This window comes from Triplophysa rosa, linkage group LG16 (genome assembly GCF_024868665.1).
Source record: "Triplophysa rosa linkage group LG16, Trosa_1v2, whole genome shotgun sequence".
NCBI classification, from domain to species: Eukaryota; Metazoa; Chordata; class Actinopteri; order Cypriniformes; family Nemacheilidae; genus Triplophysa; species Triplophysa rosa.
In genome coordinates, this window is record NC_079905.1 from 14,452,947 (window position 1) to 14,480,019 (window position 27,073).

Here is a 27,073-nt window from a genome sequence, read left to right on the forward strand (position 1 = left end):
ACGACAAATGCAGTCTGAAGGCCACTTAAGATGTTTATTGTGTTTTTAGTCATAATGCACTTTTTACCAAAATGCTGCTCTTGACAAAATAAACTGTGTTTTAAAATGTCTGTTAAACCTCCATTTTAATTAGGAGGGGTCGGTGAATACAGGAAAACGTTTTTTTTTTTAATGGTTTATGGGTGTCTAAATGTAAAAACTATCTAGTTGCACATCATACAATTTGTGAGAAATGTGGTCAAAGTTTTGAAAAACGTTGAAAAAAAAAACGTTTTGCACATCGGCTAACACGTGGTTGGAATTTCATACGTACCACATCCTCCAGCGGCTCATACTGAGTATTAAAGGGACAGTTCACCCAAAAATGAAAAATCTGTCATTCATTTAACCTCAAATTGTTCCAAACCTGTGTAAATTTCTTTGTTCTGCTAAACGCAAAGAAAAGTATTTAGAAAAATGTTAGCAACTGAGATTTCTGGGACGTCATTGACTACCACAGTAGGAAAAATGAAAATGGTTGTCAAAGGTGCCCCAGAACTGGTTGTTTTCCTAAATTCTTCGAAATACCTTCTTTTGTGTTCAACGGAACAAAAAAATGATAAAATAATTTTTTCTACGTCATTTTTTCTGGTAGTCAGTGGTGCCCCAGAAATGTCAGTTGCTAACATTCTTCCAAATCTATTTCTTTTGTGTTTAACCAAACAAAGAAATGTATACGGATTTGGAACAACTTGAGGGTGAGTAAATGATGACAGAATTTTCATTTTTGGGTGGAGTATCACAGAGAATAATAGTTCGCGAGTAACTGAGGGCGTTTTCACACCTGTGTATCGATTGCTTTGTTCCGAAACCGGGGGTTAAATCGCTACAATATTTAAATTTATTTTAGTTCGGTTCGCATTCACAAGGCAATATTTCCAAACGGACCAAACTTAGTTAATAAAAGTCACGTGCGAGTAAACTCTCCTTCGATTGGTCAGAGTGCATCTGTTTATTTTCCGGCCGGTAACGCGAGTGATAATGAGCGTCAGCTGCGCATTGTCTCGCGTATCTCACGGCGGAGCTCGGGAAGCATAAAAGGAGAACCAGGCCTGGATTTGATGTTATGTTTTATTGTGTTTGTGTGGCCGGCAGTCGACTGTGATGTGAGCTGTCAGCACTTTACTTTCCTTTTGTTGTTTGTTTATTTTATTAAAAGTTTGGTTTAACGTTCGCCGGTTCCCGCCTCCTTCCTTCCTTACTTTGAACATTGTTACAGGGAGCCATTAGCAAAACAATCCCTTTTGCGTCACGCAACTTTACATAATTACCCATCATACATTGTGATACAGTCTGGTTCGTTGGTCCGCTGGGTCGGATGGCTTTCACACGTCTACTGAACCGCTCCAGAGTTCGTTTGCAATCGGGTCGAGACCACCTTGTTCAGGCGGTCTCGGAGCGATTGTTTTGGGGCGGATCCTAGCACGATTGCCGTGTTCACATATGCCTAAACGAACCGAACCAAGAGAGAAAACGCACCAGGTTCCGAAACAAACCCTTATGTGTGAAAACGCCCTAAAACTCTGAATTATGGAAGTACCCTCTTGACCTGAACGATTCTTTCTGTAAAGTGTTTGCTAAATATATTGTACAATATTTGTAAAGCTTGTTCTTTTTTTGTGGCTGTGCAGTAGGAAGTCACGTGGTGAGGGGAAGAAGTGTCGTAAGGTCTACGGGATGGAGAACAGAGACATGTGGTGCACGGCCTGCCGTTGGAAGAAAGCCTGCCAGAGATTTGTCGACTGAAACAGCTGGGACATGTACACAGGGTGGGCTCTCCTTGCATGCACAGCATAATGACAAACTTTCCTTTTCTTTGTTACTGACCACAGCCCCACCCTGCTTCACCCTAAACCCATGAGGACTCAGGGGTCAAACCCCTCATACCTTCACTCTCAACAGACGCACTGTCTCTTTCTCTCTCTTTGAAGATTCCCAACTCTCCCTTTGAGGCGAAATGCTTTGCACTGCAAAAAAAGGAAAACCTTTCAAGTGATTTATCTCTTTTTGTTTGTGTTTGATATATAAAGTGTTCTAGTCAGTTCCTGGAGGACCAGCCATGGCAAGACCAGCTGCTGTCCGAACTTTTTAAAGAGTTGAATACTCTCTTTGAGACTGAGAAAATGGAGCAGGGATGTTTTTTATGGGCACGTCAGTTTTTCTCCCGCCCATTTTACTAAAGGTTAAGGGTTGGACAGCCCGAAAACCCTGCTTCTCTTCAAGAATGTACCACCACAGGGGTTTGCTTTAGGGTTGGCGACTAGACGGCTCTCCTGAATAGGAATTCATCAATGCAAAAAAAAAGATACGGCAGGCAAAATGGATTGGTTTTATTCCAATAGGACGTTTCTTTCAGGGATGCGAAAAGTACCAGCAGTTAGATTTAACAGCAGAGAACTCAGTGGTTTTCGTCACAGGAATATCTTCTTGCTACCAAAAAGGGTTTTTTTACGTGCCATTTTTTTGCTTTTGTGTGTAACTGACTACACAATAAAAGACGTTCATTCAACTCCGTCGGCACAGACTCGCGCCGGAACTGCAGCCGGCGGAGAAACAAACTTATACGAGAGCCATACGCAAACCCACAACTCTGCGAAACGCTTCGTTTTTACCTCCTGTAGGTGAAGAGCTCTTTCTCTCACCTTTATTTGTTTTTTTCTTCTGACCTCAATGGCTCAAGTAGGAAGTAATAAACAAAAGCGAATGCCACGCCCAGTTCGCCACAGAGCACCAATCAGCACAAGCTAATGCTGATCGACAAGCCAGAAGTGATGATTGTGAGTTTTTGTTATTTGTCTGAAGTAGGTACAGTGTCAGTTGTGAGGACACGTGATGATGGCCGTCTCGAAGGATGGCCAGGAATGAAGATTGTTTCTTTGGTCCTGTGTGATGTCATAGATTACGGCAGCTCGCTTTTCAGATATCTGCCGCTGTTTTGTGGCCCTAATACGTAACTAACACATCATACACATCCTTATTGTGATTATATATAAGCTTCTGTTTGCTCATCACATGATTCTATTGCACTCTGTATGTATAAAGGTATATGGTCTCGGTTTCTCCAAAGAGAAATGTTTAAACTTGTATTTGACTCCGTTTTACTGTTAGAACAGAGAGAAATATTTATGTGAAAATATATCAGATCCACGATAAAGCATTATGCGTTACGTTTTTTCAATTTTTCTATATCCGCCTTCCCTGATAGTACACATACAGTACATCTGGCAGACATCTATTTGATGTATTTACATCTGCAAGACATTTTTTTTATGCATTTACATCTGCAATACGTCTCGGAGACATCTGTTGTCAGATGTCATATAGACCTCTAGAAGATGTCCGTAAGATGTTCATGATTTAGAATGTATGTAAAACTGCTCTTTCTTAGATGTTTATCAGATGTTTTTACGCAGCAGATGTTTTCCAGATCTTTAGCAGACATCTTACAGACATACCTGTCCTGTGCTAACTGGGTTTGGTCAAACAGAACAGATAGCCCCGCCCCTCAAATTTACATCACTGATGCCACGTGTTTACATTCTTCAAAGAAAGCAACATAGAAAGACTTATAGTTGTATCCTCATATTAAAATTAATAATAGAAATAAGTTAATATTGAAGAACTTAACGCACTTCAGCTTTAAAAAATGTATCCAAAAACATTTTACCTTTGAAATGGCTGAACTGCCGCTGGTCTTGTATGTTAAAAGTGTAGCCTATACTTAACTCCACAAACTTTATATGTTCATATGCCATCAATAAGTATTGAAGCAAGATATATTTGACTATTTCTTCAAACTGATCTATAATTTCCTTTTATTCACGTTCTGTTGACAAAATTCAACAATTATCGCAATTGAAAACGTCTCCGGCCCTTGTGTTATATCATGAGACTGGATGCACGGTTATGTTCAAGCCCCACACCAGCACCCAAGGGCTCCAGCGCTCACATCAAATCATCCAAAACTGGATTTAAAAGAACTATTTGTGGAAAAAAACCAATAGCTGCCAATATTGTCCGTTTAGCTGGTGTGAGGATGGTCTCAGAGGCTGGTGCTTCCCTCCATTCCCATCCTGGTGCTACCAAAGGGTGCGAGACATCTCAATGGAGGTTTTAGGTATAAGCTGATGTTTCCAATTGTTTACACTGTATAAATTGGGGAAACTCTTTCCATCATGTCTGGAAATTGAAGTAACTTTTGGGCACAAGTATCGGGTGCTATTTGGAAGATATCCCAGATGCGCTGGAATATAACTATACATTTTTCACTTAAAATACAGTATGCTCTTGCCTCGGATAAGATGACTTTACCGTACACAAAATTACAGTACTAAATGTTAGTTTGATTTCCAATGATGTATCACACACGTTACTATAGTGCTTATGTATTGGCTGCAGTTTTGTTAGGCCAGGGTTCAGTAGGGGTGTTCGTTTTCCTGTGCGCAGGTCATTTTATCGATGAAAATAAAAAGCTACACAAGACGCTTATCAGCTACGATGTGAATATGTTGTTTTTCAGCCATGCTTGTTCATCTATTTAGAGTACAGTATCGCCAACTTACACAGGTTAAACGCTATATGATGTACCTACAATACTTACAGTATAAGCTACCTAGTAAACAGTTAAACAGTATTTACTGCTGCTCATGAATATCAACTTTGGTCCACGTTTCATAGTTACGCAGTACCGAGTACACCGTGATCTGCGGCTTTATTGCTCGCTGGCTTTAGCTTAATGGTCTTCTCTGGTTCGATGTCAACATACAGTATACAGTAGGTAATAACCAAGATATTATGATATTATTATTATTACTCAACGTGTAACTTTTTTTTACTGTTGATCCATATTTTAAGCTACTTTAGCACAGTTTTATAGGTGTACAGATTCAAGACATGCTTCCTGTTTGACATTTTTAACCCGGGCCAGAGTTGTAACAGTTTGTAATTATGATAGGTTAGCCACTTTTAAAGACGCAGTACGCTTGCAGAAAGGTTTTGCCGTCTCTTCTGAACAGGTTTGAAAGCTACCCAAAAACGAACATTTGTTGTTAATTTACTCACCTTTACGCCGTCCGAGACGAGGGTGACTTTATCTTTAGTAGAAGAGTAAGGATTTTAAGAGTTATTTGGTCCTTGGTGATTCATGAAATGCAGTTCCTGAGACGCCACAGATGCTAGCAATGCAAAAATCTTATTTAAACTCATGCACGTATATGTCTAGTTGAGGGTGAGGGAATTAACAGCAAAATCTAATTTTACGGTGAATCATAAATAGGAATGCACAATATTATCGGTACGACGAAAGTGGCTCATAATTAAAATATCGGTATTGGTATAAATAGAGATGCACAATATTATTAGTACAACAATATTATCGGCCGATAACGGCCAACAAATAAAATATCGGTATTTGCCCGATATTAAAAATTATGCTGACATTCTTTGCTGATACGCAGATGAGTTAATTACATTTTAGAATCATTATCCAAGGCAAGCCTGCCATGATGCCTGTATTGATGCCTCTTTAAAAATAAAAAAGTGAATACACAAAATATTTGGGTTTCTTAAAGATATGAAAATAGCAATATACACTTATATAAAATAACTTTCTTAATCTTATTCTTTTCTTAATCTTTTATTACATTCTAACACATATTTACAAATGAAACCTCGGACTCTCAAATCACAAAATAAATATATAAATACAGTTTTTGGTAAAAAATGTTCCCTCTCTTTGCATGAGAGGAAAAGAAGACATGTACACCTACACTATGTATCGGTCGGCTAAAATGAGCTGAAAAATACCGGCAAGGCGAATATCTGCAAAAATGCAATATTGTGCATCCCTAATTATCGCTTTAATCTGATTAATCAGATATCCATATGTTTATCACTGGCATCATTGTTGGACTCGTGCATAAATATTGGTTCAGTTTGCATATCCCATGACCCAATGCAAGGCCGTGCTGACCGCCTTTGCACGAACGGAGTGCTTCATGTAACTCCAAACTACAACTCAGCAATAGCCAGATGGCAGATGGGCCACTCACTAGTCTGCTTATGTAACTGTGTGTACTTGTGTGTATGTTTGTATGTCGAGCCACAAACAGCAAGCGTGAGTGGAGGCCATTGACGGTACGGGACGATGTGGAAATAAAGCTACGTCTGCAGAAATTACTATGAGGTGGATCTTGCCGAGAGGAAATATCCAGACTGCACATTTTGCTGTATTTTTATATATAAAACAGCTCCACCCGGCTAGAACTTTAGTCTCTGTTGGAGAGTTTTTAATCCAAGCTGTCATCCGAGTGCCTTGTAATAGGCATGACGGTGTTGACGGCGATCTGCAATGCATACTAACAACAAAATAGCTGCCGGGTCCCCGTAGCGCATGATCAGGTCGTGTCTGTCCAGACTGCTTAGTTCAGGGGCGGAGAAAGGGGGACCCGAAATGTTTTTTGTTGTTTTCCGTGTAGGGGGAGTTGAATCTCTCCGAACTCTTTCAGGAATGTATTTGTACGAAGGAATACTGGAGTCTGACTGTGCCTTGGCGAGGTATAATACTGTGCGTAGAGACGCACAGAAAGCAAAGGAATGTTTCTGGTGTCGGCTTGTCTGAGTTCATTACGTCTGGGTATAAACGTGTGGGAATGGAAGCCCCTTTTTTACTTTGAGCAGATTTAAGGTCTAGCGTTTGCTTTCTTTCAGATAGTCTTTTGATGAATATGAAGCTTAGGGATGGAGGGGGTGGGCGTTTTTTTACCAGTCGTGCTTTGTAAACGACTTTCAGCTACAGTTTTGTAGTTGTTTTTCATCTCCGGCTTTGGAAACAGCGGAAAGCATTTAATCAACATTTCAGAGTCTGTTGATTACGGCTGTGTTTTATAGAGCGGGGAAAGTTTTTCTTGCAAGATGCTTAAACAGTGAGATCATTCATTATTCTCCGAGATTAAAACTTCAGCCAAACAGAGTAGATAGGACTGTGTAGAAACGACTGTACGGTTATGAATGACTAACTTGATTATATTCAGATACAAATTTATGAGACCACCTGCAGAGAAAAGTATGCTTTCAGTCCTATTCGTACAGACAATACAAATGTTCCTAAATCTAGCAGGCGATGTTAAACTCTTAATTTTGAGATACTTAATATTTAGGCAGAATTGCTCATATAATTTACATACAGGGCAATTCCTGAATAAACAATGATGAGCTTGGAGAAAAAAATGTAAAGTGATAGTTCACGCAAAAATGAAAATTATGTCATCATTTACTCACCCTCTTGTCATTTCAAAACTGTAGGACTTTCTTTAAAATATCTTCTTTTGTGTTCTGTAGAAGAAAGAATGTTGGTACCCATTCACTTCTATTGTATGATAAAGGGTACCTCCATTGTTCGGTTACCGACATTCTTCAAAATATCTTCGTTTTTGTTCTGCAGAAGAAAGAAAGTCTTACGGGTTTGAAATGACAAGAGAGTGAGTAAATGATGACAGAATTTTTACTTTTGGGTGAACTATCCCTTTAATACGAAACAAGTTTTTAGGACCTTAAGATAACAAAGAGCAACACAACTTGTTAGGTTTTTGAACAGAGCTATTGTAACTCTTTTCTATGTCAATTAGATACAAGTCAAAAATTGTAAATGTATTTTACATCTAAAAAAAAAATCAACAGATAAGCCTTCGAGAAGCTCTCTGAATGGATTATCTCACTGCTGACCATTGTCAATCAAGAACCATGTTAACCTCAAGAACTCAAAGACTGTCGCACAGGATTTTTACACTTTTTCAACTATTTGCTGATCTAACTGTATTTTTTAATACTGCATGTGCATGCCGAAAAGAACATAAAATATCTGAATGTTGTTTGTGATGTTTTATCTGTGTAAAGAGACGCAGGGCAGGCAGGCTGCTGTTACTTTAGGAATAACCTCTTTCAAAATGTGTTTGTTTCCATCACACAGCATCTTTAAATAGTGCCCCATTTTAAGGGCTTTTCCCTCTTGTGAAATGGCTTCATTCCTCAAAGAAACAGATCACCGATAAATTTCCCTCATGAAATTCCAAACTGGACTGAAGAACCGTTTAAACGTTGCATTGGTTCTTGCATATTACTTGAGTAAAAAAATGTGTATTTTCAGAGATTTCATTTTTATTTGGTTTCAATTCAGGGAGTTTCAAACTCCTACAGATCAAGCTTAAGCACTTAAACCGAATCATTTATAAAACCATTTTAAGCGAAATACTAACGCAAATGTCCACCCTGTTATGCACAAACACATTACAGCTAAATAGACTAATAATATAAAATGATTCCAGTTGGAATCACATGAGGGTGTGCAAACAATGATTGGATTGTCTCTTTAAGGGACAGCTTTTGACTCGGATTATTTTGCCGCCGTTCTCACACTCTGGGCCACAAGCCAAATCTGTGTGGTCTCTCATAAACCCGTTCTATACTTAGCATGTGCACGCATCCCCGATTTTATAGCCCGTTACAGGGGGAGCCGCCCTAAAAACCAAACGGATGCTGATGATGAAAGAAACGGCTTCTGACCTCAGTAGCAGACGTGATGATAACAAATGCAATACGTAAGCACTTCAAAATGAGCGCTACGTAAAGACCAGTTGAGTTGAGAGGGCCAATAAATGTGTCTGTTCTTGTTCTGCAGTCAGCCCCAACTGTGCTTTTTTCTGACACCTTTCTGTCTTATTGTACGTTTTTTTTTGACATTCCTGGTTTAAGAAGTACGTTGTCTGATGTTGAATGAGGGCATCCGATGTCCTCTGCACATGATGGAAGTCTACTGTGTAAAGAGATAAAAAAGGAAAACTCAGGATGTCTTCATCTTTGCATGCCGCTGCTAGCAGACGCAGCAGTTACGTTGTAAAGCCATAAAAGAAAAGAGGTGTTTGGGTGACCCGCGCCATTTCCCAAAACAATAACGTCCCAAATACCACATATATATATATATATATATATATCATTTGACCATTAAGCAATGTTTAGAATATATTCTTTCAGCTGTGTTTTATTCATTATTGCACATCGACTACATGTATTTCAGAGTTTGTTCAAGGAGGGACTTGATGTCTTTATGCCACGTGAAAGACATTGTAGATCCAGCCTGTTTTTTCAGGCGTTTGAAGAAAGATGATAATGGACTAACCTGAAATTGGTCGCTTTTAAAAACCGTTTTACATTGGGCATAATTATTTGAAGAATCCAAAGATTTTCTTTCAAATGATTGCAGCCCATCTTAACCTGATAAACTCTTCATTCTTGGGTTTTTGATGCAGACGCCGCGTGCCAGGTTAAGTGTAAGAGTGCAGCACAGAAATGTCTTCGTCATCGCTCGCGTGCACTCCCGCGGGGTTTAACCTTTGTAACGTATCCCTCAAAGCTTTCTTCTCTATAAAGCCATTATAATGCAATGAAGCAAGGTTTGAAAACCCTATCCTTGATTATAATTCCTGCTGAAAGCTGGTAGCCGACAACAATGAATTCTTAATGAAATGAAAACAAATGTAGCCCTTTTGTTAAGCGGTGTCAAGCAAGCGTCAGCGGAAATGAGGGCCTTAATTAAATGATATTTTCAATGCCGCTATATTTTGTCAGCGTGAGTGTCTAGTCTGTTCATTTGGATACAATTATGCAATTTTATGCTTTAGTGCACAGGTTCACATGGCAACGTATAGAAATCCTAATACGACTCAAAGAAATTATTTTTACACCACACGTCTCGTCTGTGGACTGTAGGGGGTAGTGATGTTGTCAGAGATGATATTACGTTATCTGGACTTTAAATACTGCAATACATGAACTGAAAAGCACTTGCTATGTGTATTACAATGTCTTACAATGTTAATGGCACTGTTTGTTTTCTTTTTCCTTTCTTTCCTCTTTCCAATGTTGAAAAGATCTTCACCTCCTAAAGGAGGAAACACTCGGTGACTGTTATTCTTCTTCTCTTTCACTTGCTGGCTGTACTAGTTTTTACTCGGAGCTCTGTGTGTAAATAGAAACTGCCATTGTAATTGTGCTACAGTGACAAATGTTGTGGTGCTTGTCAGTGCCGCTGTTGTTTATATTGATGAATATGGGGCCTGTGCTCTTAACTGTCACAGAAAAAATAAAAACGGATTTTTCGGCAGCTGTTTACTATACGATGTGTGCCGGTGTGTTTTTGTTCATCTAAATGTAACATGCTTGTTTCAGAAACGGGGCTTGATTATAATAGTTTGCAGACTGAATGTCTAATTCTTATTAGCGGCCTTGGGCCATAGACTGTGTTTCCTAACATCATGAAAGAAACCACAGCTTTCAAGTTTTCTTGACATTGCAGACCCCATGGTAACCTCTATGAGTCAAGTATTCATTAAAATAACACTTGTGCTATGACATCACATTATTTGGAAATAGCCTATGGTAAAAAAAACAATGAAAACCATCACAGGCATTCTAATGGCTTCCGTTACAATACTATTATGAACCATTAGCTGTTTACCATTTAACCCATTACAAAATTCCTTTGTGTAGTGCCTTCAGACTTTATTCTAGTAGGATTTAATGGCGCTGGTTCCCATAACACAAACACATTACCAGTAGAGGCCTTCAGAGACCCTTATAGTTTCTATCAAACCAATACAATTGCCATTACCAGTCATTTCTTTTTTCAGTACTTATATACACTATTACTCTAACATTTTAAGCAGCACTGTGAATAGATACATTAATTTAACATACATTAATAAAACTGCACGTGCCTTGTTAAAGCAGATTTACCACGCGTATCCAGAACAGAACGGAAGTACATACAATAGACACATAATGGATGCACTGGGTTGACAAACTGCAAAAACATTTACACTTGTGCTTTTTACAGAAACAAAAATCTTGAAATGCATGAAATTTGTGATGCTAATGCAATGCTCTACCAATTGACATACTGGAACACAATAATCTGTATACCTTTTGAGTAGCAATCATGGAGATCTTTTGAGCACTTTATGTAATGTTTATACAACCACTAGGTCACAATGACCTAATATCAAGAATCAGTTGAGGGTTTTCTTATCATATTACTGATATGGTGATGAATTAAAATGCAACGTTTTAGTTGCATGCATTCAAAGCCCCATTGATACTCTTGTTACATTAAATGTATTTAAATTATATTTGATCATTTGACTCCGACTTTGTCATTATGAAGTCATCTTAAGAAAATGTACATTAGGGTGCCATCTAGTGTTTTGTAGAGGTAGTGCAGCTCTGCGCATTAAAGCGTATTTTGTCCACAATAGCTGCAATGTTTCAAAGAATCAACGTTTGACAAAGATTGGTGTGTAATTTGCTTTATTAGACATCTGACATACAAACGAACAAATGTGGTATTTCTGTGCACTAGGTAATAGTCTTTCAGGATGTTATTTCTACCTAACAGCCCAATAGAGGCATTCAGTGTGAAACAAATTTCTCATATTTCAAAGGTGATGGTAAGACAATAAAACATACAACACCTGAGCTATGACGTCAGCGAAGCAGAACTTTGAGGGGAAATACAAAACAGGGTTTTTGGTCACACTGGGGGTTTTAATACCAAGAACACACTAAAATTTGTAAATGGAGAGTTGACTTTGTAAGTATTTCCAAATTGAATAGACTAAAATATCAATCTTATGTAATCGCCAATAAACGTTAATGGAAAATTAACAGCAGCAAGCATACACCTTTTGCAATATGAACTATATATCCATTTATATCAAAGAGAAAAGTTTGGAAAAAAAATATTAAAGCCTAAAACAAGTTTAAGATAGTCAAACTATATCATTTTTATTCGAAATTATGTAGTGCTGGAACCTAGAGCTAACACACATTTGACGATGTACAAAACAACAGGCGAGATATACAGTATATGCTGTTTTTTGGTCTACGGTTGGCTCTATAATGCGGTCCGTTGACATCATAGTATGTCATATTGTACCATACTATCAAATTCCAATGGTATCAGAGAAAAAACAAGGCACGGAGATCTCAGTGAGGACATGAAGCACTACTGAAATAAAGAGAAACAAAGCCCATCTCGTACCTGCTCATTTTATGACAAACCTCTCGTGTCTTAACATTCTTTGATCATATTTGGTGTTATAGTTATAATACACACACCTAATACGCAACATTGTTTAGACAGAACTCCTGTTCTGCATTTTTGGCATTTGTTTAAAAGTATGAAACTAAAAAAAGAGAACAAACACTAAATGATATCTATAGAACAAAGCACTCCTAAATGTAACTGAAGTCTTTTAGTAGTTAAACGATTTCGAGTTGGCTTTAAACGTTCTAGAAAATTTTCGCGAACCGAGAAAAATCTGATTTGAATATATATGATCATTTTTCTAAAGACTACAGGATATATCACTTGAAAGTGTAAAAAAACACCATCTTTAAAGAACAAGCCCAGCCTCTCGTGTAAGCTAAGACAACAGCACTGACCAAAGGTTAGGGGTCAGAGGTCAATGCAGCAGTGGACCGAGTCATGTATTGCTCTTATACGTCACACGCGCACACATCTGCTCCAGTGTAGGACTACCATGTCCTGTCTGAGAATGCCCCAGTACACAAATGTATATTTCTATGTCGACACTCGGGTTTAGTGGAGCATAAAAAAACTGGAATCCACATGTACCTGTGGAATGTACGAGGCATGCCGCACACGCCTAGTTTATCAAATCACATGTTCTGAATTGATTGTAAATTCAGAATATGTGACCATATCGCTGTCTATTTTAGCATATTATTCCACTTATTTTTGTTTTATCTACAGGGTGGCAGGATGTGAACAGAAGGTGGAGAGAGTAGAGAGGAGTATGGGATGATGGTTTGGAGGGGTGAGAAGTTTCGGAAGTGGATCTTTAGTGGGGTTCTTGATCTGGTGTAATTGTTCCCTCTGGCTGCTTCACCACTGGCTCTTCATTCGGAGTGAAGTCTGAAACCTCATCGATATCGCCGGTCGAAGGTGTGGGGCTCATCTTGGTCTGCAAAGCCATAAATGAAGCCAGATGGGTTTATGTTTAACTCGCACTCACAGATGAATAATGTCCACATTCCCTCACCTTTAAAGTATCAACTTTTTCCTCGAATGACTTGAAGGTGGGTGTGTTCCTGAAAGAGACGTGATGTAATATAAAACTTTTAAACTTATCAGGATTAGCTCTTAAAGTGACAGTAACCTAATAAACCTGATGCTGTCTCTGTTGTAATAAGTCTATTTATTAGCAAAACACTTCACAGTAATGCAGTCAAAATTGGGCAAATGTGAATAACACAGTGGTAAAATTCAATTTCAGTTACCAACATTCTTCAAAATATCTTCCTTTGTGTTCAGCAGCAGAAAGACACTCATTCAGGTTTGCAATGACACGCGGGTGAGTAAATGATGACAGATTTTCATTTTTGGGGGAACTATCCCTTTCATTTATTTTTCTGTAAACATTTCTTCTGTGAACGGTCTCTTACCTCATCACCGGCATGCTAGCAGAATGTTGTATGGAGCGTATACTACAGGTATCCGTCAGCAGTAAAGAAGAGCAGACAGGTGTTAGTTAAAGCCGTGAGTCACATTACAAGTGAGGAATAAAGCCATGCGCCCGACACACGACACTTCATGCGTGTCTTCAAACCATTATGGATTTAAGACTTTATTACGGGTATCACAGACATGGATTCACAGCACATCCATTACGCCGGTTTAAATAAACAGGGTGTGAGAGTATTTGCAGGGACTCAGCTGGGTTTAAACGTGTGATTGTCAGAGCAAAGGACGTGTTCAAGAGCGTGACAGCAAGAAGATTGTGAAAAGCTCATGTGGGATAAACACACACACACGCACACACGCACGCACACACACATACACACACTGCAGAGTCTAATGAGAAACAAGGAGATGATGCTACAGCAGTTGTTCAAGTTACATGAAGCGCTACACACAACAGAGACCACATTATAAATCTGGGATTTAAAGTGTAATATAACCCCACAAGTTGAATCATCAGGTTTGCACACACTTGTTCTTGCCGGCTCAAAGCACATGCTGTCTCAAGCATATGGGGGCATTTTGAAATTCACATAAATTCCACTTTTTACTGATGCTGGATAAAAAATGATGTGTCAATGTCTTATGTGTCAATTTTTCAACATTTGGATTTTTACATCATCTGAAAGCTGAATAAAAATGCTTTCCATGGTTTCTTAGGATAGGACAATATTTGACAGAGATATAACAATTTTTTTAGCACTCCAGAGTTTTAAATAAAGTTTTTTTGACATTTTTGCACTGGAGTGCAAAAAAATCGAAATACTTTGAAAATCGCCTTTAAAGTTGCAATGGGAACATGATCTTTACTTAATACCCTAGTGATTTTTGGCATTAAAGAAAAATCTATAATTTTGACCCATACAATGTTTTGTTGGCTTTTGCCACAAATACTCCCGTGCTACTTAAGACTGGTTTTGCAATTCATTTTGTTATGTATTTAATAAGAAACATGCACAACAGAGGCGTATTCACTAGTTGTCTCTGATGTTTGGCTTTCACATCGCATGTACACTCACACATGAGATAACCATTTAAAAAGACAAAATGTGCATGCATAAACACAGAGATAGAGGAGGCATGCTCAGACTATTCATCACACTACGGAACCATATAGCATTCAATATACTGTAACCAGTTTAAGTCTGAAGCAACTGCACACGCTCTTACCCAAAGGAATTGGAAAATGACTGTAATCTGTAAAATGGCAGAGGATTCGTTAGCAACAGTTAATAGTGTCGCCAGCATTGCAACAGGCTGTCGCAAGACGGTGAAACTGAACGCATGTCTGTTCACTGTGAGATGTGGGTGTCTACGGTTAATGGTTTTACTGTAGCTCAATGTCTCATGTCTTATGTGATTGAAACTGAGTCCTGTGCTATTTTGTCCAGCAGCGTTATGGTAAAGGCTTATATACTGAATTAATGGTGGTGGAGCTCACAATGGTTACGTTCACACACCGCAGGGATTGGAAATCAAGTTAGCGACAAGTGCTACTGTCAAACTGCCAAACAATTTTCTGCCGCTTGTCCTACAAGAATGTCTTTTACTGAATTCAGTCATGACATCTTTGTTCCAGCTTCAGACTACATAAATTTAGCCTAATTTTAGCAATATATGAGTATCATGATAAACCGTAAACGACAATGGACGCTGGGATGCGAGACTTGATCGGTTTGTTCCGAAATCATGTTAGAGACAAGTGCGACTGTCAAACCGCCAAACAATTTTCTGCCGCACGTTCCTACAGTATGTACAAGAATGTCTTTTACTGAATTCAGTCATGACATCTTTGTTCCAGCTTCAGACTACATAAATTTAGCCTAATTTTAGCAATATATGAGTATCATGATAAACCGTAAACAACAATGGACGGTGGAATGCGAGACTTGATCGGTTTGTTCTGTATAGTGTGTCATAGTATACAACAACAGACACAACGTCTGTGGGGAAAAAAAGAAAATTTTTGTGCTTCTAGGTGGAGTTATGCAATGGAGGAAAGGTTTGTGGAGTTACGTCAACATAACTCAGTGGTCATTGTTTGTTTACGCTCTTGTTAGTAGAGGTCAGTCGCTAGTTCTGCCATATCAGTGACATCATACACGGCACAAAATACGAAAAGCGATTACTTGAGTAACAACGTGTAGTCTGACGTTATTGCTTGTCTATGACACTGTGACAAGCAGAGCGGGACAAAGGCCCTGAGGGATCGAGTCACTGGCCTTGCACTGGTCTCGCATCTCTCACGGAGGAGCTCGTAAGCATAATAGGAGGAGCGCCAACAGTTAAGGATGCGAGACCGGTGCGACACACAGCTGACGCTCGTGATCCCGGCCTCGCGCCGTTCCCTCACGGCCCTCAAGAATTAAGGTATTATAATCCCATATTCTGACACAGTGACTATCATAAAAGACAAAAAATTGCGAAGTCTGATTCCAGCCATTAGTATGTGAACAACATCTTTTAGCACTCCAGACACAGTTCTTACAAGTGTTTTCTGTTGCTGTCTGAACGTAACCAGAGTGGTGCGAAATAGACATTGTTAGTAGATGATGATGTTAGTGAGCATTCATCCATTCCATCTGGAGTCAAGTAAGGTGTGTGCACATCTCTATAGGAAATTTCTCACCTCACGTCTTCCAGTTTTCTGGTAATGGCTGAACCCATGCTGGAAAATGCTGTCGTCGCCTTCTGTCCAACTTGAGACAGGGTTTCTGAGGTCTTCTTATACCTGCTCATCACAGACAACAGGCAGATCAGTAACCAACAGCATAACAACATCATATCATTTTAACAGCTGGAAAGAAAAGCATAAACAAGTTAAAGCAAGAATCTTCTCTGTATTTCTCTAATGCGATTCAGACAACCGGCAAGTATTTAAAGTCGTAAATGCGCAGCAGAAGTGGCAACAGATGGAGCCGCTCCTCCGCAGCAGCACGAGAGCCAGTGGGCGGCACACAGATGCCTGAGACAGGTGAGGGCACGTACGCGGTGGAGGTAGTGACTTCATGCCAGCTCTTGCTCAGGTTCTGTTTGAGCTCGTTGAGTGGATTGATACCCAACGTCCGCTTGATCTCCGCCATCTGCTTTTCCTTGGCTGCTAACACCTGAGTGAGAGTCTGGATCTCATCTTCAACCTGCAGCGCAATAGTATACAAAATTGACTTGATGTGGATAATGTGGTAAAATATTGCTGCAATTGAGTTTGTGGGCATCTGGTTCAGCTATACAAGATTTAAAAGTGGAATGGTGTCGTGAAATATCTTGACATAGAAAAGTACTAAAGGATGTTTAACCTTAGCGAGTTCACTGCGTAGTTCGGCTTGTTCTTCTTCAGTCAGGGCTGTGCTGGATGCAGATGGTCCTACTGTGTTCACCGCATCTTCACCCACTTCTGGGACGGAGTCTTGCCTCTGGGTGCCTACAGACAAACACATCCACCACCAGTTAGTTTAGACTTGAATTAGCTTCCCAATTCCCATGATGTCAAAAACCTTAGAAATATCTTACAATACTAAAGTAAAGATTATCACAACCAGTTCACAGGGTCTTTCAAACTAGTTTTGTATAACAATATAAATGGCACCCACTATGTATTATTTCACAGTTCTTATAACTTCAGTTGAACTCTAATTCAAAGTACAGTATAAGACCTGTTAGTTTGACAGCGAGTGGCAAGAATAACTTTATTAGGAAGTGTATCATCAGACATCAGGTCAGAGGCCTAAAAAGAAACAAGGAAAAAATGATAAAGAGGGCAGGATGAAGTCATGCGTCAAAGAGCTTTGAAAACTTTGTAAGATGGTTGTGATATGAAGGACACCCACCCAAGGGCTCCCAGATATCTGCAAAATGCACTTTGATGTACCATTGACATGACATGCCACAGAAATAAAACATACAGTAATGGATGTCATCATTTAACAAGCTGAGAAATAGAACGAAAGGCAAAAAATTCAGCGCTGTCAATCAAACTAAAGCAGTTCAAGATGGTCATAAACGGAGAACTGCACTCACCGCGTGAATGACCTGATAAGATCACGCTCTATGTCAGCTCTGGGATCAATATATTTAGCAGCTTCAGTAGCTGACTGTGTTAGATGGCAAAGATCTGCAGCTCTCATTCATTTGATGGATCTATTTTTATAAATACTTTAGCAAACAAGAAAAGTTCAGTTACCAATAAAAAATGCACAGGTGTTATTCTGCACCCACAGAGGATTCTGGGATTTAGAGAATTTTGGACAGTAATACACCTTATACTCATTCAATCAGTTTGAGCTGATGGGTTAAAATGAGGGTAAGTCGTGTTTTAAAGGTCCAGTGTATGAAATATAGCAGCATCTAGCAGTAAGGTTGGGAATTGCAACCAACAGTTTACTCCACCCCTCCCCCTCCATTTTCGAAGCCATATTGGGGTTTACACAGAACAAAGATTACGTCACATTTTCACTTTGCTGAAGGAGATTACGTATTTATGCAAGAAACAATAAATGTAGAAACAACATGAATTCCATGTAAGGGGATCCGCGTAGCTCATTCTAAGGTAAACGCTTCATTATAAAAGGTCTTTATACACCTATGAAGACATAGTTATATTGCATTTCTGTCAATAGATCCTTCAAAATATTACACATTGGATTGTTAAAGGGGTGGTGCAACAGTGTTTCATGCATTATGACTTCTTTACAATGTTAAACATGCTGGCTTCTCATGCTTACATGGTCAACTTGTGAAAAAACGAGTTGGACGTATCACATAGTATTTCTGTGCTCGAACCACCCCCCTAGGTTTTGGAAAGTTTTTTTCAAACATGAAATTCCCTTACGATTCTCCTGGAAAAGCACGCCCACGCGTCAACCAGCAAGATTGAGAAAAAGAGCACGCTCACGTGTCAACAAGCGAGAGCGAGAAAAAGAGCACGCCCATCAATGTGCTTCGTTTGTTTTACTGAAGTTCAGCTGTGTTTGTTAGTTCACTGCATATCGGTGAGGAATGTTATATAAATGGTGGATATAATGGTGGATTTGGAGATCGTTTGAAACTGATAGATGGAGCGGTCCCAGCGCTAAAAGATGCCGGACATGAACTGCACGCGGTAAGTGAAACTGCATCAAATGTCTGTTTTGTTGGCAATCGGCGCGTACGTGCATAACACGAACTTATAGTGAATCTTAGAGTTATGCGATGATGTATTGTGTGCTAGTGCTGTAGTTCCGACCCCCCGCATGCCTTCTAGGGGTACGTATCGGCACTAGTCTCACGATTCGATACCGATTATTATGTCAACGATTCGATTAGATTCGATATCCCGATGCGTTGCATTATCAATTTGAAATATTACTGCACAAGTAAGTCTGTCTCCCTCACACTTTAACACTCTGTCTACATCGCACGTGAGCACCGCTTTGCGACACAACGAAAGACAACAGAAACCATTAAGAACAAGGTGTTTGTCGTTCACATCTGCATCGCAAAATCGATTATTTTTGACAGCCGTAACGCCTTCAGGGGCTCGCTTGTTTTCAGAAATAATCGTACAGTTGTATCTGTCTTTTATAAATTTGACCAAACTAAATAAATACTCTTCGAAGATACGAAGTATGCAGTAACACTCTATAGGTACTCAAGATTAATATGAGATTAAACTGCGTGTGTTACCTCCACTTTGGAAGAAGCACATTGCATTTACAATGGCACGACATAGTGCATTTGTCGTTTGGAAGTTCTGGAAGAACCAGTAGTTCTGCCTTCCACTTTAGCTTAACACAAAGGTAAATGGGAACTAAAGTGGATCTTTTGTACTGTAGCTGGCTGTGATACAACAATACAGACCAGAAAATGTTTGGTGTTTGGTATGTTTTAAACATGGATCTTAAACCAATTGACAAAGTCCCTCTTTCATAGAAAGAAATGAAACAGAGACTTTCTGTTGAAGACCACTGCTTTTAAACATTCTCAAATCCACTCTCATACAAATCCAAACAACTTGAAGAAAGTAGGATTGTTCTACTTGCATATAAATCATGCATTTCCAATTCAATTGTTTATTCAAAGTCATTACATTGAACTGAGCACGGTGTTACATTATTACTTTGACCTCAAATCACCTTTTTAACATGACCAGAATTAACTCAGTACACATATCCCCAATATCCTAAAACAGATCACCTTTATAAGGGAATCTGGAGTTACACCCTAATACAGACTGATGGCAGTGGTGTGTCATCTGTGGGAACTGAATATTGACACTGTCATCCAACAGTCAATTTAAAAGAAACAGTTGAGCAGTATACACATGATCTCACATGACATCAGTCACATGCTCATGATGTCACTATAACTCGCTGAATGAGGAGGAGTGTAGTATTTATCAGTGCCATTCATTCTGTAAAGAAAAAAAAACTGTTTTATTTGAAAAGCAGATTATAGCGACACTCCCTGAGTACTTATCGCCTACAGTGAGGTGTTTTACAGTACAAACAAACAGGTTTAATGCTCGCAACATTCTTCTGTAGGGAGCTAAAAATTCAGTCATCAGTTATTCACCCTCATGTCATTTAAAAGCAGTATATGACTCTTTCTTCAGGGGAACACGAGAGAAGATATTTTGAGAAATGTCTCGGTGGTGTTGTGTCCATACAATGGAAGTCAATGGGGGCCAATGTTGTTTGATTACCAACGTGCTTCAAAATAACTTCTCTGGGATTCTGCAGATGAAAGAAAGTCATACAGGCCTGAAATGACATAAGGGAAAATAAATGCAGAAAGAATGTTCATTTTTGACTGAACTATCCCTTAAAAGTCCAGTGTGTATATTTTAGCGGCATCTAGCGGTGAGGTTTCGAATTGCCACCAACGACTTACTCCACCCCTCCCCCCATCCCTTTCGAAGCACTACGGTTGACACAGGACTAACACTGGGTTCACACCAAGCGCGAATTAAGCGTTTTGCGTGAGTAAATTACATACAAAGTCAATGCAATGACGCGTAGAAACGAACTCGCGGCAGGCAGTGCGAATGCAGCCAATTGGGCGGTGCGATTGCCATAAACGCGCGTCAATATCGTCTTTTACGTATGTTGAAAATATTTGTCATTTCGCGTCACTCATGCGAAAATAGCAAACTTTTCCTGCGAGTAATAAAGAGCGTGAAACGCAATTGTTTGCGTTTGGTGTGAACCCAGCATAAGATGTCGTAACATTTTTGCCGAGGGAGACGTATTTACGAAACACACTCTGTAGAGCAGTTTGTCCATTTAGGGCTACTGTAGAAACAACATCATGAATTCCATGCAAGGGGACCGGCGGTGTATGCAGATAGAAATAGCTCATTCTATCCAAGATAATAAAAACATAACATTTCATTATGTAAGGTCTTTATACACCTCTGAACACATAGTTATGTATATTATATTGTATTTCACAAATCTTTGTAACACCAGCAATACAAACATACAGTTTAATACCAAATGATAATTGCAATACTGGAAACCTAGATGACAAGCAACTAAAAAAATCACAACAACGGAAACTTTTTGCCCAAATTGATGCTAAAAACATTTCTGATTTGATCAGACACGCCTGATCAGTTGGCTTGATTTCATCACACAATCTGTCACAATTTCCCTTTTAAAAGTTTGTGGTTCAACGTCCACATCAGTCTGTCTGAATCTCCACACACAAATTTGTAGAGGCAAAATAACAAGATCACGATTCGTTGCATCTCTTGAATACCTATCTAAAAAAATCTTTCCAGCTCTGATGTGTCATGTCAGTATACAGGGTAAATCAATGACCTCCCTTCAGTCTGAATAATGAGATTGTGAGCACTGTGCAAACACATTTGTAATTTGTTAACCGAGCCACTGCTCGGGCATTTAGTGATTAACATCTTAATTGTATTTTAATACCACCAGTGGCTGTTGAATAAATTATAAATGCAGTTTTACTGTACGGTACAGTTAAGCATGTGCCATTTGGGTGCCTGCCAGTGTAGTCCTAATAATTCAATTCATATACAAGGAAAAAATTATAAAAGGGATAGTTCACAAAAAATTGATTCGCCCTCATGTAATTTAAAACATGGAAATGACTCAAAAAGAACACAAAAGAAGATATTTTGAGAAATGTCTTTGGTTTTGTGTCCATACAATGGAAGTCAATGGGGGCCAATGTTGTTTGGTTACCAACGTTTTTCAAACTAACTTCTTTTGTATTCTGCAGAAGAAAGAAAGTCATACTATTTTAAGATGTGATGCACTTTCGGAAGTTATGTCTGGTGTTTGCGCCCATTTTACCATAACTCAAGAGCTCATTGATGCTCCCACCTGACCAGCATCTGCTCCTGACACCTGCCCTTCTTCACAACATCAGCACCTGACAGGAGCTCTCATATCCACCCGCACGCTTTCATTAACGCTCTGTCACATTACATGTCCCTATCGCTGTTTAAACTGTGACAGACGCCAGTCCACACCTAAACACACACACACACACACACACACACACACACACACACACACACACACACAATCAGCAGCTGAACAAACACGGTTACCTCTGAACGACGGTACGGGTGAACCGGGAGGAGTGAAACTCTCTTTGGGTGACAGGTATAAGTAGCTGGTGTTCACTCCCTGCTCAAAGTTAAACGGAGACTTGTACTCCTCCACAGGTTCCTCCATTCTGCCCATGAACAGGAAGCTGCCCGGGCGGTAATTAATTTCATGTGACCGGGCGTGTGAGTGCTATTTGTCCGATCTTCTGGTCGCAGCTGCGAGAACAAGCGAGCTTGGGGATTCTGCAGTGCTAGCAGGGTTGCCGCAGGCTCACATGACAGCGGGCCCGAGGCAGCGACGAAAAGAGCGTTAATGAGTTACCAGAATGTCCTATTCCGGCATGAGACGACACTCCCAGCTGTAATGGTCCTTGTGGGGATTGTAGTGTATGGAGCTACACTTAAACTGGTTTCATAAAAAGCATCGTCTTTAGTTGTTCCTGCGCTGGACTGCCTCATGCTCAGCCCCCTCCATCCAACTTCTCATCCATTGGAAATGAAGATCCATTTGTTCTCTGGTCACATGACACAGGGGCAAGCCCATGAAAAGAAGCGGTAATCTGCCGTGGCCCAGATTATGACACAAATCCATTACAGAGCCTTCATGCATCCACACACAACTACACACCAGCTGCCCAAACCATTATACTCAGAATGAAATGGATTCGGCCGAGTGAAAGAAATTCATAATATGTGATACCTAAAGGCCAACACAGAGTATCATGTTCTCTTTCTACCGCATTATAGTGTATTCGGAGATGCTTTCTAGGTCTTGTCAATTTGTCGAGTTAATATTCTTGTAAATTACATTTACAGCAGATAACAAACTATGTAGGCCTATATGTAGATAGGATCAGCACAGACCTGGCATTCCAATAGTATATTTATATCTGGGTCACAGTAAAAGATTCTTTATGTTTCTTTACTAAGAACTGTATACTGTACTGTGAGCTTTATCTTTATAGAGGGTATGCATTGATGTCACTTTCCCACTTGAACACGCCGGGACATGCTCCCTTGAGTGGTAAAACTAAGGCAAAATGGCTGCATTCAATAGGAGGAACAAAAAACCGGGACTAATACAAGCAGCTGGACTCGACGGTGATCCTTACGACTACCTTATGACTTACAAAGGAATCAGGTGTTCTTTCTTAGACACTAAAATGTTGCACGGAATTGCGTTTAATGATATTGTAACCATTCATTTTGCCCAGTGTTTTACCACTCAAGCAGGCGCGTTCCGGCGTGTTCACGTGGGAAAGTGACGACACGTGCATACCCTCTATTGTTTGTGTATTCTGAGCTTGTGTTTTGATGATGTCTAAATCAAAATATTTTCATTTTGTTGACTTAAAGTTCACCCAAAAAGAAAAATTATGTCATCATTTACTCACCCACAGGTCGTTCCAAACCTGTAAAAATGTCTTTGTTCTGCTGAACACAAAGGAAGATATTTGGAAGAATGTTAGCAACCAAACAGATCTCATCCCCCATTCAATGCCATTTTAGGGGAAATAAATACTAGTCAATGGGGACCAGATTCACAAAACATTCTTAAGATGAAAATTCTTTTTTACTGAGATACTTTTTCTTAAAGGGATTCTTCAGACAAGAAACAAAATGTCTCCATGTTTTACTCACCCCCAAGGCATCCTAACTGAATATGACTATATCTTTTGCTATTAACGATCATGTCTAACTTCCGTTATCCCCCGGCTGCGCGTGAACCAGAGGCTTGTTTTTCTGGCAAATGACAGTGACGAAAGCTTCCGCACAGAGCGTCACCAGAACTTACGACACGCCTGCGTCATTTGCCAGAAAAACAAGCCTCTGGTTCACGCGCAGCCGAGGGATGACGAAAGTTAGACATTAATGTTAATAGCATTGTCAATACGGATATTTCTCTTATAAACGCATCGAATCCCTTCAGAAGACCTTTGTTAAGACCACGAAGCCGTGTCGAGCAGTTCTTTGATAGATGGATGCACTTTTTGGAGCGTCAAAAAACTGCCCCCCATTCACTCCCATTCTACAGCTTGGAAGAAAAAGGATACGTGGTATTATAACTCCGACTGCATTATTCTTCAAGAAAGAATGTTCTTACGAACTTCCTATAATTTCTCTTAAGAACAATCTTATATTTTGTCTTAAGAACAGTTTCGTGCATCCACCCCCAGATCTGTTTGGTTACTGACATTCTTCCAAATATCTTCCTTTGTTTTTAGCAGAAAAAATAAATTTATACAGGTTTGCAACAATCTGAGGGTGAGTAAATGATGACAGAAGTTTCATTTTTGGGTGAACTATCCCTTTAATACTACAGTCTTTCACCTTTTTACAGACCTGTAGCAGTGAATGTCATTCGGCCAAATAAGTACTTGCGTGAAAAATATAATTCAAAATGTCTGCACTTAAAACCAGGCGAAGCTTATTTCACGTCGTTAAAAAAGAGCACTTCACACACAGATCTAAAGTTAAGACGGACTGCTCCTGTGAGGGATGCCATATCCTGTCAAGCATTAAAACCATCATCCCATTCCTCTATAAAGTAGTGGACAGAATGCTGATGTAGTTTATAAGTGCCGTCAGTGTTTAAGTTCACATTCTGCTATAAACAAATGACTTGAAATACGGCAGAAATGCGTTCGTTTACATTGAACCGGAAGTTCAATGCGCAAAGCATCATGGGGCGTAGGATCTTGTGGTTATAAAACTACATCTTAGCATTCTAATGAGAATTGAGAATTTGCAGTTGTTGAAATGAAAATCTATTTTTAAGCACTGTATGCATTAGGTAATGTAGGGGTCAGATGAATTACCTGAACCACAGAGATCCTGACAGCCACCTGAGCAACCACCTGGCCAAATCTGCAAAGGGTTTTAAAAAGGTTAACACTGATGTGAGCAAACTGTCAATGACTACCTTTACATGCGCATCAATGACTACGTTTACATGCACCCTCATAATGCGATTTTAATAGAATTTTGGAAACTGTAAACTCAATCATTCGATCTAAATAATGTGATTAAGCTCATAATCACAGCAAGCATAATCCAAGTAACATATGTGGCGTACGCCGGTTTTAATCGCAATAAGAAGACATGTAAACACCTTAATCGCATTTATGCTGCTCTGACCAAGGTGCGCATGCGCTTCTGTCACGCACCTTCAGCGCAAATTCATGGTAAACATGACAGTCTAAAGTTTTAACATCAACACAACCCTCTGCCAGCAGTCTATGCTCCTTATCTTCGTTCAAAAACAGCGAGAACGCGATGACAGCATACATAAATGCTGTGGGGCCATTTTCATCATATTTCTGTATTTATCACAGCGCAGAATAACTATGAAACACATCCGGAGGAAGGCGTTTAGCATTTGACGCGATTCACGTGAACATACTCAAACGATAGCATTGTTTGTACTGTGTATTATAGCAAATAATCAGAATAATTAAAACTGCATGTAAACAGGAGTGAAGAGGTTTGCTCATGTCATGTAAAATGTTACTGCGATTAAGTCCTTACTCTGATTATTGGAAATAATCAAGCTTCTGGTTTGTGCGCGTTCATGTGTTTTGGAGGAGGCATGGCTTTGGACGGCGATTCGCGTGGAGGGAGGGATCATGATTTCAGGGCTAGCAGGCTAAAGTTAGCATCTTACCAAATTGTCTATTCCGCCTTTAAAGGTGCGTGCAGCACATGTGCACCTTGCCTTGATCAGAGCAGCATAAATGCGATTAAGGTGTTTAATCTTCATATTGCGATTAAAACCAGCGTACACCACATATGTTACTTTGATTATGCTTACTGCGATTATTTAAATCAAATGATAGTGTTTACATAAGGTAAAGTGAAACCAAAATCCTATTATAATCGCATTATAAGGGTGCATGTAAACGTAGTCAATGTTAAAATACTTTCTCTCCTATATCGGTTTATTGTTCAGAGAGAACTATAAGTGAGTCACTCACAGGTTGATTTCCCTGAAGAGTGTGATCACAGTAAACACAATGTGCCTCCGTGAATAACAAGTAGCCTGGTGTACCAGACGACCTGACATAGCAACACAGGCTCAACCAATGATGAGTCTGGGACGGGACTACCAGAGGAGCAATTGAGGAACCCTCCATATACCTCATCTATTAAAGGAGTCATTCTTTTGCTGTTTTTGAAGCTTTGATTATGTTTTTTGGGTGTTTAACAATGGACGTTCATGTTTCTAGTTTCAAAAAACGCTTTATATTTCACATATTTCAAGTCTATGGTTCACCACTGTCCCTCTTAACAAAACGACTGGATTTCTTCCGGTCTATATAAAATCCCTCCTTCCGAAACGCTCTGATTGGTAAAGCTGACCAGGTCTGTCGTGATTGGTTCCCCGCTTAGAGCGTGTGTCTGAAGATGTCCCACCCATACCATATCAGCGAGCTTCCGCTTCTCAGGCTGTTGTGATTGGTCGGTCCCCCTCTCAGTGCATGTGTATTCATAACCTTTGACTTTTAGCAATAAACAGTAACAATGGCATCAACTTCACTTCATCAGTTAAAAACATGCGGATCGATCGAAGTGTAACGGAGGTCTGCTAGTGCATGTGCAAACGTCAATCTTTGTTAGAGATCGCAATTTTCTTCCTACTATGGGGAGGGAAATGACATCGGACCGATTGGGTCAGACTGGTTATATTAATTAACACTAATAACAGAAGCGTTAGTTTTGCCTTTTAAAATTGGACCCAAGTTGAATAATAAAACAAGCAGATTGACTAGGAGACATTTGCAAGCAGTACTTCAAAGGACGTTTCATAGAAGTGTTTTAGAGGTATGTGCACTAGAGATGCGCGGATGAGCTAAAATGTCACCCGCATCCGCTGCTTCAAA

At 39.6% G+C, this 27,073-nt stretch overlaps 2 protein-coding genes across 7 annotated transcripts in view; one reads left to right on the forward strand and one right to left on the reverse strand.

Annotated features, from left to right (window-relative positions):
• znf704 (zinc finger protein 704) overlaps positions 1–10,227 on the forward strand; it is a 52,435-nt gene extending 42,208 nt beyond the window's left edge. For both annotated transcript variants that reach the window (XM_057354318.1, XM_057354317.1), the window contains one exon: positions 1,671–10,227. In XM_057354318.1, the coding sequence (XP_057210301.1) occupies positions 1,671–1,785 (115 nt within the window). In that variant the 3' untranslated portion in view covers positions 1,786–10,227. The remainder of the gene's footprint in view (positions 1–1,670) is intronic.
• A 1,159-nt stretch (positions 10,228–11,386) lies between these two features.
• The window catches only part of tpd52 (tumor protein D52), a 29,694-nt gene continuing 14,007 nt past the window's right edge, over positions 11,387–27,073 (reverse strand). Inside the window, exons 2-9 of one of the 5 annotated variants that reach the window (XM_057354025.1) lie at positions 25,013–25,061; positions 16,930–17,054; positions 16,622–16,770; positions 16,263–16,364; positions 14,804–14,830; positions 13,558–13,599; positions 13,155–13,203; positions 11,387–13,076 (exon numbers count right to left, since the gene is read on the reverse strand). In XM_057354025.1, coding sequence (XP_057210008.1) covers positions 12,954–13,076; positions 13,155–13,203; positions 13,558–13,599; positions 14,804–14,830; positions 16,263–16,364; positions 16,622–16,770; positions 16,930–17,054; positions 25,013–25,061 — 666 coding nt within the window. In that variant the 3' untranslated portion in view covers positions 11,387–12,953. Of the gene's footprint in view, positions 13,077–13,154; positions 13,204–13,557; positions 13,600–14,803; positions 14,831–16,262; positions 16,365–16,621; positions 16,771–16,929; positions 17,055–22,193; positions 22,808–25,012; positions 25,062–27,073 lie in introns of those variants that run through there. The other 4 variants (XM_057354021.1, XM_057354026.1, XM_057354023.1 and 1 more) reach the window with 4 other exon arrangements.